The 14,855-nt window shown below is 36.4% G+C and overlaps 1 protein-coding gene across 2 annotated transcripts; it reads left to right on the forward strand.

Annotated features, from left to right (window-relative positions):
- The first annotated feature begins 657 nt into the window (after positions 1-657).
- Positions 658-14,180, forward strand: LOC129256861 (U6 snRNA-associated Sm-like protein LSm7). 2 transcript variants are annotated; one of them, XR_010293136.1, is made up of 5 exons: positions 658-797; positions 4,934-5,030; positions 8,857-8,928; positions 9,430-10,521; positions 11,957-14,180. XR_010293136.1 is itself a non-coding variant. In XM_054895060.2 (4 exons), the coding sequence occupies exons 1-4, from the start codon at positions 792-794 to the stop codon at positions 9,567-9,569; spliced, it is 315 nt and encodes a 104-aa protein (XP_054751035.1). In that variant the 5' UTR covers positions 678-791; the 3' UTR covers positions 9,570-14,180. The 2 variants fall into 2 exon arrangements, 1 of the variants encoding a protein (XP_054751035.1); XM_054895060.2 differs by having other exon boundaries at positions 678-797; positions 9,430-14,180.
- Positions 14,181-14,855: the final 675 nt, after the last annotated feature.

Below are 14,855 nucleotides of genomic sequence, written 5' to 3' on the forward strand. Positions count from 1 at the left end.
TCTTTTCCTTCTTTCGCATTTTCTTTCTCTCCTTATTTCTTTCGTTCACCCTTCCTTCCCATTCTTTATATTTTTTTCACAAGTGTATAACACTGTACATGTGTAGCCTTCTATGTTGATTATTTTGTCGATTGTCCCGTATTTCATTTTGTGAAATCTGGTCACCCTGCTGCCCCCTTCCCCCGAGTTTTCCAGTCCATTATGTCTTCAGCATCACCTTGTTAATTTTTCGTGTTCCCATATTCCTTATTTGCCTATTTTCCTCTTTATTTCCATTTTTCATTCATCGGTGAGTAAATCAAGTCTCTATAATTCATCACATTAATTTTCAATAAAAAAGTGGAATTCATCTAGAATAATATTAATGATAATGCCAGACAAACCAAAATGGGGGATCTATCATGAAGCTCTAAACCAAAGAGAAGAAATTACATTAGATTCATTATCATTTCTTCCGGACCTAGGCTAGTTTGTCGACAATCAATTATGATAATAGCGATGATTGCCAAATAATTGCATGTGCGCGCAGAGGGAACTAATCAGCCCCCCATGGCTGACCTTTGACCGCGCGTATCCTGTTTTCAGTGCGCGTGTCGCCACTCTGTCTATTGATAACTCTGGAGATCAGCAGATCAGTGGTTGCTGCCCTCTACGTTCGTTGGTAGTACGGTATCGGTATTGTACAGTACGGTATACGGTATATACGGTGCAATTCGCATAAATTATAACATGAATCTTTGTACTTGGTGCTAACAAATAAGAGTCGTGGTGAAAGATCCCAAGCAACATCCATGGCAGTAAGTTTTAATAATGATTAATCTGATTTCTAATATGTAGTATCAATGACAATTTTTATGGTAATCCTTAGTTTTATGGCATAGGACTGTTAAGAGGACATAGTCTGGAGGAGGAAGAAAAAGGAAGAATAAAAAGTTACTCGGCCTCACTTGTTCACTGCAACCATCCCTGCCTGTGGGGAATCTACAGTACAGGTACCGTAGGTCTATGGCATGCCAATGATGTACAGAGCACACACTTCAAAAAATCATTAAAATATCACTTTTGTGACCAAAATTACTAATTTCTAAACAGTTGCAATTTATTTTTCATTAGTAACTTGGGAATAATTTTTGTATTCACTAGGGCGCTCAAAACCTTGAATTCTGGGCATATTTTTGTGTACGCCCTCTATTGGTGGAAAGTAATATGGCAAGAAAATTATATTTTTTTTATCTCTAATTATTTTTATCTTTAATTAAGAAAAAAATAATGTAAAGAATCAAATTTACTTAAGGGCCAAGTTGTATGATGAATAAGTGTAATGGAAACTGTCAGTGTAAAAAAATCAAGCATTTGTCCCAAAGAAAAAGAGAAAATAAGCCAAACATTGCCACCCTTATTTTGCCACACATGGAGATATAACTGAGAACAAGGTTATATCATAACCTTGTTCATTGAATGAGTGCTCGGCCTCAGGCTCTGCTCAGCCAGCTCAGTCAGCTCAGTAAGGTATCGTAAGGGCACTAGTATTCAACCCGTTTGGAGAGTTTCCTCAAATATATAGAAATATGGATTCTACCTTAATTTCAGACCTGTGTTATTTCCAAGACCAAATGCTGGTTATTCTTTTTGCGTTATTTTTTTTTTTTTTCAACCAGTCGACTGTGTGTGCGGGCGATCGAATTATACGGCAATGGTTTTTGGCACTAGTATTCAACCTAGCAACGAAAGATGGCCCTGTCTCTCAATCTGTCCTTGTCCCATCCAACTAAGGACTAGACCATTTGAGATGAGACCGAACAGGGAATTAGTCAAAGCCAGAGACTTACATAGATCTAGATCTAGTATTGCAGTCTAAACCATTTTTAAATTTGCTGTCTATCATCACTAGGTTGAATACTAGTGCAATTCAGTGCAAAAGGTCATTGCCGCATAATTCGATCCTCCGCGCATACAGTCGACAGATCGATAAAGAAAATACCGACAACAGATTACCCTGGAAATAACAGAGGTATGAAATTAAGATAAATTCCCTATTTCTAAATATTTGGGGGAATTTGTAAAAATCTTTGAATTATGCCGGGTTGAATACTAGTGCCCATACGGTACGGTAGCTCAATATAACGTGTCTGTAACCCAGAGAGCTCCGGACTGCGAATTAAGCCAAGTGGGCCGGCCGCCGCCGGGGCCCGGAAGGTAACCATACTAGCTGGCATAGCTATAATACGTCGGCGACTACTAGTAGCAAGAGGGTAGACTCAATGTTTTGGGTAGCCTGGAAGCTCCTAGAGAGTAAAAGTCATTTACTGACGTAGGCTTACTCTCCATGGAGCCTGGGACGGGATGGAATAGGCCAGTGACAGTGTCTTGTAGTCAAGCCAAGGGCCAAGGCTCAAACCAACGAACGTAGAGGGCAGCAACACACAAGCGTGTTGCTCTAAGGAAGGTCAACTCCGCTCGAATTTTGTGACCACTTTAAAAAATAAGGTGGTGTTTTGGGAAATTTGTCGAGTTGATTTTTTTTCATTTGTTAATTTCAAATATTTTTTAATGAACAATTATTAGATCGGTTATTCTGGGTATAAATATTAAAAATATTACTTTCATTTTTAAAGAAAATATTTAGCTTAAATAATCATGATTTTGACATTTTTCCTCATTTTGGAATATTAAGCCTGTGACGAGGATACCTCATATCTCTTATTTTCTTCTGCTGAATTTCGCTGCACCACTAATAAATGCATAGACAACCACCGTAATAATCGAGGTCATTTTTCTGGCCTGGGTGCGCCGAGTCTGGGCCGGTCGCGCAGCTAGCTAGTGACGTTGATGATGCGCTGGGGCTTCAGGCGACTCGTCATAGATCTAGCAACTTAGACAATGACATCTAATTTGCCTGGCCTGATTTGAAGTGTAATGGCTTCAGGGCTGATGTTTATCAACGATGATTGTTCAAGGTTAGATTTCAAATTTTAAATGTCATTTGACTTTTAAGTCTATAAATCTGAAATAAAGGCGCTGTATCCCCGAAATCCGGGTCTAAATTTCAACTCTGAGTCCGAGACCATGGCATGGACGGCGAAAAAACAACCCATGCATCGGATGCATTGTATTGGCTGCGCGCTGCGCTGCAGCTGCACTGTGATGATGGGTTCAGCGAAGAGCTCAGAGAAAATAAGGTGGTTATATTCAATCCCGAAATGCTTTGCGAGTGGTCACAAAATCGTCTCGACGCAAATCACCTAATACAGCCGTCTGGTGAAATCGCTGATAACAACAATCACCGATTTGGTAATGATTTTAGTTTCTTGAAACTTATATTTGTAAAGTTTTAAATATCAAAGTATGTTTTTATATGTATGTATATTCCTCAACATATTTTTTAAGTTATCTTTGATATTGTTGTAGTCATATTCTTTCATATTCGTTTTTTGATCGCTACTAATTTGTTGTTGTATTGGATCGGCATTTGATTTCGTTGGCATGAACAATAAAATACGCGCGCAGCTCAGCTGCATGCGCGTATCGAGTTGACCTTCCTTATAGCAACACGCTTGTGTGTTGCTGCCCTCTACGTTCGTTGGCTCAAACCTCCAAGCCAAGGCCAATGCTTTAATATAATACCCAAGGCCAAGGCTTCAATCCCCAACCAAGGCCATGACATGGCAACCCAAGGCCAAGGCCTGAAAACCTCAAGGCTAAGGCCAAGGCATTTCAAACTTTCGATATATGGAACAATGAGCCAACAATGCTTAGGCGGCAGACATGGCACACAGGGCAAAATGTATAAAAGGTGGGAGCGAGTGAGCGATCTGAGCGAGCAAACATTTTGACCCTTGTACATGTAAAACAAAAATAATTTCCTGATAGATTTAGACATAATATCAAAGTAATAATACTTTTTTTATTTTTCTAGGCGATTTACATTGCAATAATTATTATTACCACGATCATCTGATCCTGGCATGCCCATTCTCAACGTATGTTTTTCTCCACTACCTGGGACAGGGGCGGCAGAAAGTATTTTTGCCATTGACATAGCCCATTTGGATATGACAAAATTGAAAATTGTGTTCAAGTTTATCAAATCTTTTCAGAATATCATTAAGACTTAAAACATTCTTGTCGGCCAAAGAAAATAATAGAAGGAAAATCCTAATGGAATAGAAATCAACCTTGTTATAATTTTTAGAGATAGCTTTTTTTTAAGTATGAAAATTGGTATCAAAATCGCAGTCACATCTGTCAGAATTATTCCTGTCATCAAATCACTATAATCTTTATCATAATATTACTATTATCATTATTATTAATATTGTCAAATTATTAGTCATGATTACAACACATTACCAATAAATAATGTTATTTTTCATCATTGCAGCTGTTTTCTTTGTTACATATGAGATGTTGATTCTTGATAATGGTGATAATGATGGCACTGTAATCATACATACTAATGCTGCTGCTACTGCTGACTGGTAGTATCAACTGACCATTAGTGTCATTAAATAAACAGAACAATTGAAACATTTATAATTACTTATATAAAACAAATGAAAGTGCAAAATACAAAATGCCTTGAAAAAGCCTTGAAAATGCCTTCAAATTTCAAGGCTCAAAATCCTCAAGGCCAAGGCCCTCTCAAGGCCAAGGCTTGAATGTTCAAGGCCAAGGCTTTGAAAAAGAAGGCCTTAAGGCCAAGGCCAAGCATCAAGGCACTACAACACTGGACATACAAGTCATAATGGCCACTTCCATCTTGTTGAAAGGAATACCATTTGTTGATTTCAGGGATGGTCACAAATAGAGGTGAGTTCAAAATGAATGGCCATTATTAGGTCACTAGCAGTCAACCATGAGGCTGAACTGTTGTACAAAATTTAAGTAAACCTACAATGTAATTTTTATTGACTTTGTATCTTTATCGTAATAGCAACAGGAGCAACAGAAGAAGAAGAAGGAGAGTATTTTAGATTTGTCAAAATATATTGACAAACAAATACGTGTCAAATTCCAAGGAGGCAGAGAAGGTCTGTATATTATAAGATTCACATTCCGGGCTCCACACTAACCCTTTTTTTCTACTGGTCCAACCTATTCATGTCGGACCAGTAGATACCCAGTTTTTCAATTTTTTACTGGTCCGAACCTAAAATCTACTGGTCCCAAAAAATGAAGAAATGTTTTTAAAAGGCGCGAGTTTATTTTGCTGTCCTTTCTTGTTATCCCCCCCCCCCAAAAAAAAATGAAGGAATGAAAGACAAAAAGAAAGCAAGACAGACCTAAGGTTAAGTTTTTGAAATGTCATCATAACTTAGAAAGCATATGGACCTAGTTCACGAAACTTGGACATAAGGTTAATCAAGTATTACTTAACATCCTGCATGAGTTTCACGTTACATGACCAAGGTCAAAGGTCATTTAGGGTCAATGAACTTTGGCCAAATGGGGGTATCTGTTGATTTATCATCATAACTTTGAAAGTTTATTGATCTGACTCATGAAACTTGGACATAAGAGTAATCAAATATCACTGAACATCCTGTGCGAGTTTCAGGTCACATGATGAAGGTCAAAGGTCATGTAAGGTCAATGAACTTTGGCCAAATTGGGGTATTTGTTGAATTACCATAACTTTGAAAAATCATTGGTTTAGGTCATAAGACTTGGACATAAGAGTAATCAAGTATCACTGAACATCCTGTGCGCATTCAGGTCACATGACCAAGGTCAAAGGTCAATGAACTTTGGCAATAATGGGGGTATCTGTTGATTTACCATCATAACTTCAAAAGTTTATGGATCTGACTCATAAAACTTGGACATAAGAGTAATCAAGTATCACTAAACATCCTGTGCGCATTTCAGGTCACATGACCAAGGTCAAAGGTCAATGAACTTTGGCCAAATGGGGGTATCTGTTGATTTACCATCATAACTTCAAAAGTTTATGGATCTGACTCATGAAACTTGGACATAAGACTAATCAAATATCACTGAACATCCTGTGCGAGTTTCAGGTCACATGATGAAGGTCAAAGGTCATGTAAGGTCAATGAACTTTGACCATGTTGGGGGTATTTGTTGAATTACCATCATATCTCTGTAAGTGTATTGGTCTAGTTCATAAAAGGTGGACATAAGAGTAACCAAGTATCACTGAACATCTTGTGCGAGTTTCAGGTCACATGACCAAGGTCAAAGGTCAATGGACATTGGCCATGTTGGGGGTATTTGCTGAATTACCATTATAACTCTTTAAAGGGGAATCCAACCCAAATAAAAACTTGTTTTTATAAGGAACAGAAAAATCAGACAAGAAAGTTTGAACAACATTGGACGAGCAACAAGAAAGTTATGAATTTTTAAAAGTTGTAAATATTGGTAATCGCTGTACCCATAGGGACTTCAAATTGGCCGCATATGGGATGTCATGGTGATGTAAGGCAAGGACTACTCTTCCATGTACTCCAATACATATTGTGGCTAAAATGTCATTTTTCCTAAAAGTTTTATTTCAAATTATATTTTTCTTTGATGAGGACATAAAACAATATACTACCTGGGTTATATTTAGATTACTGCCCCAGGGAATGGGTACTTAGAAGAAAACCACAAATCCCTGATAATAAAGTACATGGCCTATGGGAAAGTTGTCCTTGTCCCTTGTCATAATTTACTTACTCAGTTGCCAATTTGAAATCTACATAGTATTAGTGATCTCAATTTTAAAGCAGCTATAACTTTCTTCTTGTTTGTCCGATTTCTTTCAAGCTTTCACCATTCTGTTTAAATTATTTTTCTCCTTCCCAACACAACATTTTATGGCCAAGGCTGGATTCCCCTTTAAGTATATTGGTCTAGTTCATAAAACTTGGACATAAGAGTAATCAAATATCACTTAACATCCTGTGCGAGTTTCAGGTCACATGATCAAGGTCAAAGGTCATGTAAGGTCAATGAACTTTGGCCATGTTGGGGGTATTTGTTGAATTACCATCATATCTCTGTAAGTGTATTGGTCTAGTTCATAAAACGTGGACATAAGAGTCGTCAAGTATCACTGAAAATCTCATGTGAGTTTCAAGTCACATGACCAAAGTCAAAGGTCATTTAAGGTCATTGAACTTTGGCCATTTTAGAGGTAATTATTAGATTACTGTCATAACTTTCAAAGTTTATAGATATAGTGTATAAAATGTGGATATAGGGGTAATCAAAGTATCACTGACAAGTTTTAGGTCACATGATCAAGGTCAAATGTCAATGAACGTAGTATTGTATCATTATATGAATGGTGTGTTTTGTGAATAATTATTTTATAGTAGTTTTCAAAGTCAGCACTGCTGCTATATTGAATTGCGTGATGCAGGTGAGACCGCCAGAGGCATTCCACTTGTTACTTTCAGATCTCGCGCAACATTTGAGACCAAATTTGCGATGCCCAAGTACATGGTTACGAAATTACGCAACATTATGTAAGTGCATGTCAGACCCAAAACTGCTCAAAACGTGAATTCATGTACAAATCCAATGCAAATTGTGTATTTAACCAAAATTCATAAATGTATCATTATTTCTACTTTTACTGATTGAACTTAATTGATTTTGTCTTATTTATTATTAGAATTAAGTCTGCAACAATTTGCATGGAAAAACATTAAAAAACAAATAAATACATAAGAAATAAAAATAATAAAATAAAATAAGAAAAAAATTGCGATGCCAAATTTTTTTTGAAGTATATTTGATTTGGATCTTACAAAGAGTCTGTGAATAGAAAATTAGCAGTTTTGAGGCAGTATGATAGTTGATTAGAGCAAATGTTTTATTTCATGAATGAATTAGCATAATTCATTAAATGAAAAATCTTATTCTTTCAAAAAAATTAACCATACAGCCTTGTAGATTATATTGCACACTGAGCGGCACTCGCACGATTGAAGGTCAAGATCTCGAGGGGGGATGGAATCCGCCCCCCCCCCCCTTGGCTTTGAGATGGGTCCAATTAACCCGGCTCTTTGGTTTTAAAGCAATTAGCCCTGCCTACAACTAGTCTGCTGTGAAAACCCTTCACTCGAGTTAAGGGTCTGAATTGCAGCCTACTCATGCCTTGTGTAAACAGCAAGTTCTGTATGTGCTAGTCTTTGTGTGGAGACACTCTTTTGATCAAAGTTTCAATCAGGGTCGGTGCCTGCAGACTAGCCTACAACTATGCATATTAGCAACAACAAAAAAAAGCTTTATAAGCTAATAGCACCAGGTTATGGTATTTTGATCATCAATCTTTTTAAGATTTACAAGATTGTGAAAACCATATTTCCTCCAAATTTCCTTGGTAGAGAACCCTTCCCATTATGTCATGACTCGGTTGACCTGCAAGATGGAATATATGTCCCCCACACATCTGTTAATAGTTATCAGAAAAATTCAGCAAAGGTTGAATCTGGATAAAAATTACTTTTATTTTTGATTGGGTGAGATCCAACTCATTTTCAAACTTGACTGGCAATTACAAGAGATGTGGTATGAATTTTGTGATGCTACCTCAAAATCAAATCTCCAGGTGAGACAAGCTTAAGCCAAAGGTGATCACTACCAAGACAAAAGAGATTATGTCTGATGAAGTCTGCTAATGACAATGATGTTGTGTGTTGATGATAGTTATGATGCTTTTGCTTTAGTTCTTTTTCAATTATGTCCCACTTGTACAGTGAAGGAGACGAGATGACTCTTTTTTTTTTCATTTTCACTGATGGCGCTGTCGCTGTCAAAGACGTGTTGTAATTACATAATTTGTTTCTTTCACATTCCATAATTCACTATTATTTTTTACATTCCCTTTGCTTATTACAGTGACAGGGATTCTGAAAGGATTTGATCCACTCCTCAATTTGGTACTAGATGGAACAACAGAGTTCATGAGAGGTAGGTCCTTTTCAAAATATATTTTGTTAAGGACTTTTTTTAACAGTATCATCTCTTAGGGCACTAAGTAGCAGTTTTAAGTATCTGCTCTCCCCCCCCCCCCCCCAAGTTTAAAGTATCTGCTCTCCCCCCCCCCCAAGTTGCAGTTGTTATCCTATTTTTTTTTATACAAGTTAGAGTAAATTGATACAAACAATACTCTCTGTCCGGAGAGAATATAGGAAAACACTTTCAAAATTACTCCTTATTCTGTCATACTCATAAATATCTTTGAAAGCAATGCCCATGTATATGTCATCCTGACTTGGATTCTTCCAAAAAAAAAATCATATGCTCATTGATTGGGCTCAGAGGACGTTACATTGATGTTTCTTATTCCCAAGACTTGGCTCATGGAATGATTTGTGTGTAGAGCTAGGAAGTTCACTTCATTACAAATATATGTAGTAACAGAATTTTGGATGTAATTAAATCTATGCATATCAATTTTCTTTATTGCAGATCCAGATGACCCATTTAAACTGACTGATGATACAAGGAATCTTGGTATTGCTGTGTGCCGAGGGACGTCAGTAGTCCTTATATGCCCAGCAGATGGCATGGAACCTATAGCCAATCCTTTTGTACAACAAGATGGGTGACATATTAGAAATAGGGGTTGTTAGGGTGCTACAAGTAGGCAATGTATATATTGGGGATGGAGATGTACAGGAGGGTTGGGTTAATCTTTGTTCAACAGCTCCAGTCCTTTTTCTTGATTAAGAATTTGCTAAAGATTATCACAGTTTGTAATAATTCAATCATTATCATTCCTTCTGATTTTACTCAAATAATTTTTTGCTGTAAAATACTTCTCAGTAAGTTTTTTCCTCATGCTTGACGTTTCCCAAATGACAGATTAAAAAAAGAGAGAGGGGTAGTTTGAATGGTATTCTTACCTGATTTAAAGTGTTATAGATGATGAAAGCCACACCCTTCCCCGTATTCATTTACAATGGAAGAGTTCTTTGGTCAATCACCAAAGATGATCGTTTAAGATTGCCCAAATGACAAGGGTACAGAAAATATGTTGCACATTAATTTGAGCATCTAATGATGTGAGGATTGTGGGTTATATCTATTTAAGGAGGTATTCATTCTTATCTAATTGTCTCTCACAAATAGCAGCAAGGATTATTTGACTGTTCATTTTATCTCTTCCTGTCCTGATCAAGAAGAATGCTTTGAAAGTCCTTATACGAAGTGTTGATATCACAGACCATGCATTTTGTCTTTGGAGCATAACTTTCTTGTGGAAAGAGCAGAAGGTAAAACAGTTTGTTTGCATTTCAAGTTCAAAAGCTGCATTTGTTTACAATTAAATGTGTAATCAGTAAAGAGAATGCACTTGAAAAATAATTAGCAAAACCAGGATGATTTCCTTTTTTGTTTCGCCTAAATGAAGTTCGGCAGAGACAGTGATCAGTTTTCCTGTTGATCTGTTCGAAATTGTTAAAGTTTTGGTTCATCTTGTTCTCATTTCTTTATTTTTGCAATAATTATATTCATATTTGGTACAAATGATCCTTGGCTAATACCACATGTAACCTTAAAGTTGAATTAAGAAGGGGGGTGAGTTTCCATAAATATAGGTTCTACATACAATATATAGTATATATAAGTTGTTCAAACACATAGCATGTCACAATAATCCTCTGCCTTCTCAATATTTTGCTTTGAAAGTCTATGAAATTAGCCACCTGTCAGAGCCCGAGAGACGAGTGTACAGAAAAGTCACTCGGAGTGTGACGTCACCGGGGGGAATTTAGTATAAGAGGTGCCTGAATGTCATACAGAAATGCTATGCAGAGAGAGAAAGATATTTTACAATTTTTTTTCAAAGCAACTCAAATCAAACAAATAGGACTGATATGTACAAATCTTTACTTTCCCTGTATAAAAAACAGTATGAATAACCACCATGAACTCTTCAATCATGATGTAAGATAGCAAACAGTGAGTTATTGAATGATATTTTCACTATTTCTCATTTATTTTATCACGATGTTCAATCAAGTGAGTAGCTGGAAAGTAATTCCGGCGGCTAGCTCAGCGCGCGCTGAACGCATAATACTAGTACACACAACACCCAGGCATTGAGTGTACTGTTATGGTCTGGTATGTCGACTTAGTTCATGGCCGTGCAGCGATCCCCTGGCGTTTTTTCTTCTTTTCTTTTGTCTTTGACTCCACTTTTATATCCTCTGGATCATTTCCACTCATAGCTCATTCCACAGAACAATCTTGAACCAAACGTATAGTATTCTTTCTCGGCCTTCTGAGTTGTTTTCTATATTTAATTACGCTAGGGGTCACCGTCACACATACAAACGCAATTCGGAAGTGAGTTGAAGACAGAAAGATATATAGTAATTAGTATACATCTCTATGGTTGAAGACAACAAGAACGGTACGGTAGCTCGACAGCTAGCTGCGCCGGAGCGGGCGGCCGGTCGGCACAAAGCAATTCCGCAACCAACTGTGTTTTTTTGCAAGAGCCGCGTCACACGCGGATAAATATGTCATAATAACACGTCTGCTACGTTATCGACTGGTGAGAAGATCTCGATCAAATTTCATATTATTCACCTTGAAATTATTCCTTTAGGGTCTATTCTGAGGGAATTCACATATTTGGAATAATAGTACGGCCACAAATATTTTAATCATTTCCTCTTTGCAAGTTCTATGGCTCGCAGATACAACTTCAACTGCAGTTATTCCATAGTAGTACACAAAACGGCACTGCCTTGTTTACTAAACCGGGACCGAATACCCCCCGGTGACGTCACACTCAAAGAACACCCGTCTCGGTAGGCATTGCAGGAGCGAACTCAGGGAAAATGGGTAGGGATAAATCGTTCAAATTCACTATTTTGAAAAAAGAAAATGGGGGGTCGAATCACCTATTAGTGTTTGGGGGGTTGTAAGGTTGCTATTAATGTAAATATCTCAATATTTGGAATCGTCTTCTTAATTCAACTTTAAGAGATTGATGGGGTCAAAGGTCATCTAGGGGTCAAAAGATCAAATGATATGAGGTCATGCTCATCCTTTCTTTTAAGTTTTTGTTCAAATTGCTCTCATCTCTTTTTTTTTGCATCAATTATGTTCATACTTGGTACATATGATCCTTGGGTAATACTAGTTCAATTCAAATTGGTTTGTTATATGGAGACTTAAAAACAGTCTAAAGTTAACAGGAAAAAAACAGAAAAAAAAGAAATGAAATAATATACCTACGAATTAACAAAAGATAATCAAATAAGAAACATAAGAGTAAGATTAAATATGGTACTCGAGGTCATACCCATTACAGAATTATCATTAAGAGGGGATAATGCTATATAAATAAGGAGAAAATAGAATTACCCCCCAAAAAAAAGAATTTAAAAAAATAACAAAACAAAAAAACATTGGGATATGTTGATTGATTTCATTGTAAATTGAGGAAAAAAAAAACTTGTAAAACAGCAGAAATATATTTGTGCATGACAAGAAAACGGTTAAGATTAAACGAAGGATAATTGGAAAGTACATTGAGAGTCAGCGATCTATGACAGCAACGGGGCCAGAACAATGAAGTCACTTGACCATTTCATTGTTCCAGCTCCGAGTACCACATCTGACAATATGATAATGATGGGGTCAAAGGTCATCTAGGGGTTAAAAGGTCAAATGACATGAGGTCATATTCATCCTTTTTGGAAGTTTTTGTTCAACTTACCCTCATTTCTTTATTTTTGCATCAATATTGATCACACTTGGTGAAAATGATCATAGGGTAATACCACATGTGTGTTGTTGAGAAAGATGGGGTCAAAAGGTCGAGTTTTTGTTCAGATTGCTCTCATTTCTTTATGTCTGCATCACTTATATTCACACTTAGTACAAATATTCCTTGGGTAATACCACATGTGTGTCCTTGAGGATGATAAGGTCAAAGGTCATCTAGTGGTCAAAAGATCATATTGCATCTGTTATTGATCATGAAATCAGGCGAGACTCGTGGTTCATGAACCACCTTGTCTTCAGAGTGCAGACTAGCTACATTAAACTTGAAATAAAGGAATTGAAAACCACCTTGGAATACCACCCTGGCTTATAATTATAACCAAACTTTTCAAAATGTAAAAAAAAGAAGGTTGAAACCATTGTCTTTGATTCTGATAATGTAACTCTGTATCAGCATATTAAATTTTCATGCATGTGTGACCAGTGTTTCCACTTTGAAGGAAATTACCTGAATTCCGGATCATTTTCAGGTAATTTTCGGGTAGTGAAAAATTCCAGGTAATCTGAAAATTACAATAAAACATTGCAACTTTTAATATTAATGTTATATTTAAAGAATTTTTTACCTTGAAACGTAGCTCAAAATTTTCCGCTTGCGCTTGGATTTTATAATTTTGTTCCTATTTTTAAAGAGGGCATGAACAAAAAAATGTTAAATTCCTTGATTTTGGTCACTTGGACCTAATTTAGGCTTGCTGAATAATTGTCAGATTTAAAAAAAAATTGAACTTGAAAATTCCAGGAAATGTCTATGAATTCCGGGGAAATTTGGGATTCAGTTTTGGGAAATTTGTTTTGGATCTGTGGAAACACTGTATGTGACCATTTATAGGACTTGTCAAAGCAGTAATACATGTATGTCTCCCTCTCTTGTTGGTATTAGTGTTATTATTTTTGCCATGAGGTGCAGGGTGTTGGTCAAAACTTGGCACTTTTGCTGTGTGACAGCCAGTATGAATTTCATCCATGATAGGAATACATGTTGAATAGGTACCATTAATTAGGCAGATATATTCAAATGCATGAAAAGATGGCACATTGAGTGATATATGTAAAGTATAAAGAGCAAGGAAGTGTTCCTTTACATTATAGAAAGGGAAGTAATGCCCTTTCATTTTTAGATTTTTGTTTTCTATGTGGATAATAAGGACAATATATGACACAATGCAAATACAATTTGCTTTAAAACAATTATGGAAAATGCCAAGTTAATGATTTATTCAATCATGATTATGTTAGTAAAAATTACTTTTTTAAAAGTCTATAAGGAAAGATGAAGTAAGTTCAACTTCAATCAGTGAGGGCAGAAAACTAAGGTTTTGATGTCACTTGTTTTACCATTCTAACTGCATATGCAGGATACTCTTTAAAGAATTGGAGCTGAGCAAAACGTTTTATAATAAAATGTTGAAAGCCGATATGCTTTGTCAATTATTCTAATTTGCATCAGAATGAAATTATGGTTGAAGAAAGATAATAAATATGCAGAGAAAGAGAGCAGTGAGAGAGAGTGAGAAAGAGAGAGGGGGTGGGGGAGGAAGGGAAAAAGAGTAGTGAAAGGGAGGTCAGTTATTCTGGTAGTGTTTATAAGATTTATTTTAAGATAATTTGGAGCCAATTTTCAATCCTTTTTTTTTGTAGGCCCATGAGCCATTAAACTTTGTACTTCTACTATCCAAATTGGTTAAAAACATACTTATGAACATTTCTGAATCCTACAACATGTCAACTGAAAGTGTGATTGAAATGAAACCTTTAAAATATTAATATAATCTGCAATTAAGTCCATGATGCATAGTAAAATGTTTGTTAATTTCTGGTATCAATCACAAAAGGCTCCCAAAATACTTAAAGTTTCCCTTCTTGGTGAATATTTCTATTCCTGTATTATCCTCTTGGTCTGATCAAGATTGCTAAGTGCAGATGTGTACACAGGGTAAAGGAAGTCAAGAACTTCCTCTCCTGAATGACAAAAATCCCTATGGCAACTGGGTAATAATCAAGTTGACCTCCTATTCATGACGACATGGCCCCTCTATATCATGCCAAATCCATCACGGAAATACAACCCTCCACAAAATTTGCCATTTCCC

Source organism: Lytechinus pictus, chromosome 3 (assembly GCF_037042905.1).
Source record: "Lytechinus pictus isolate F3 Inbred chromosome 3, Lp3.0, whole genome shotgun sequence".
NCBI classification, from domain to species: domain Eukaryota; kingdom Metazoa; phylum Echinodermata; class Echinoidea; order Temnopleuroida; family Toxopneustidae; genus Lytechinus; species Lytechinus pictus.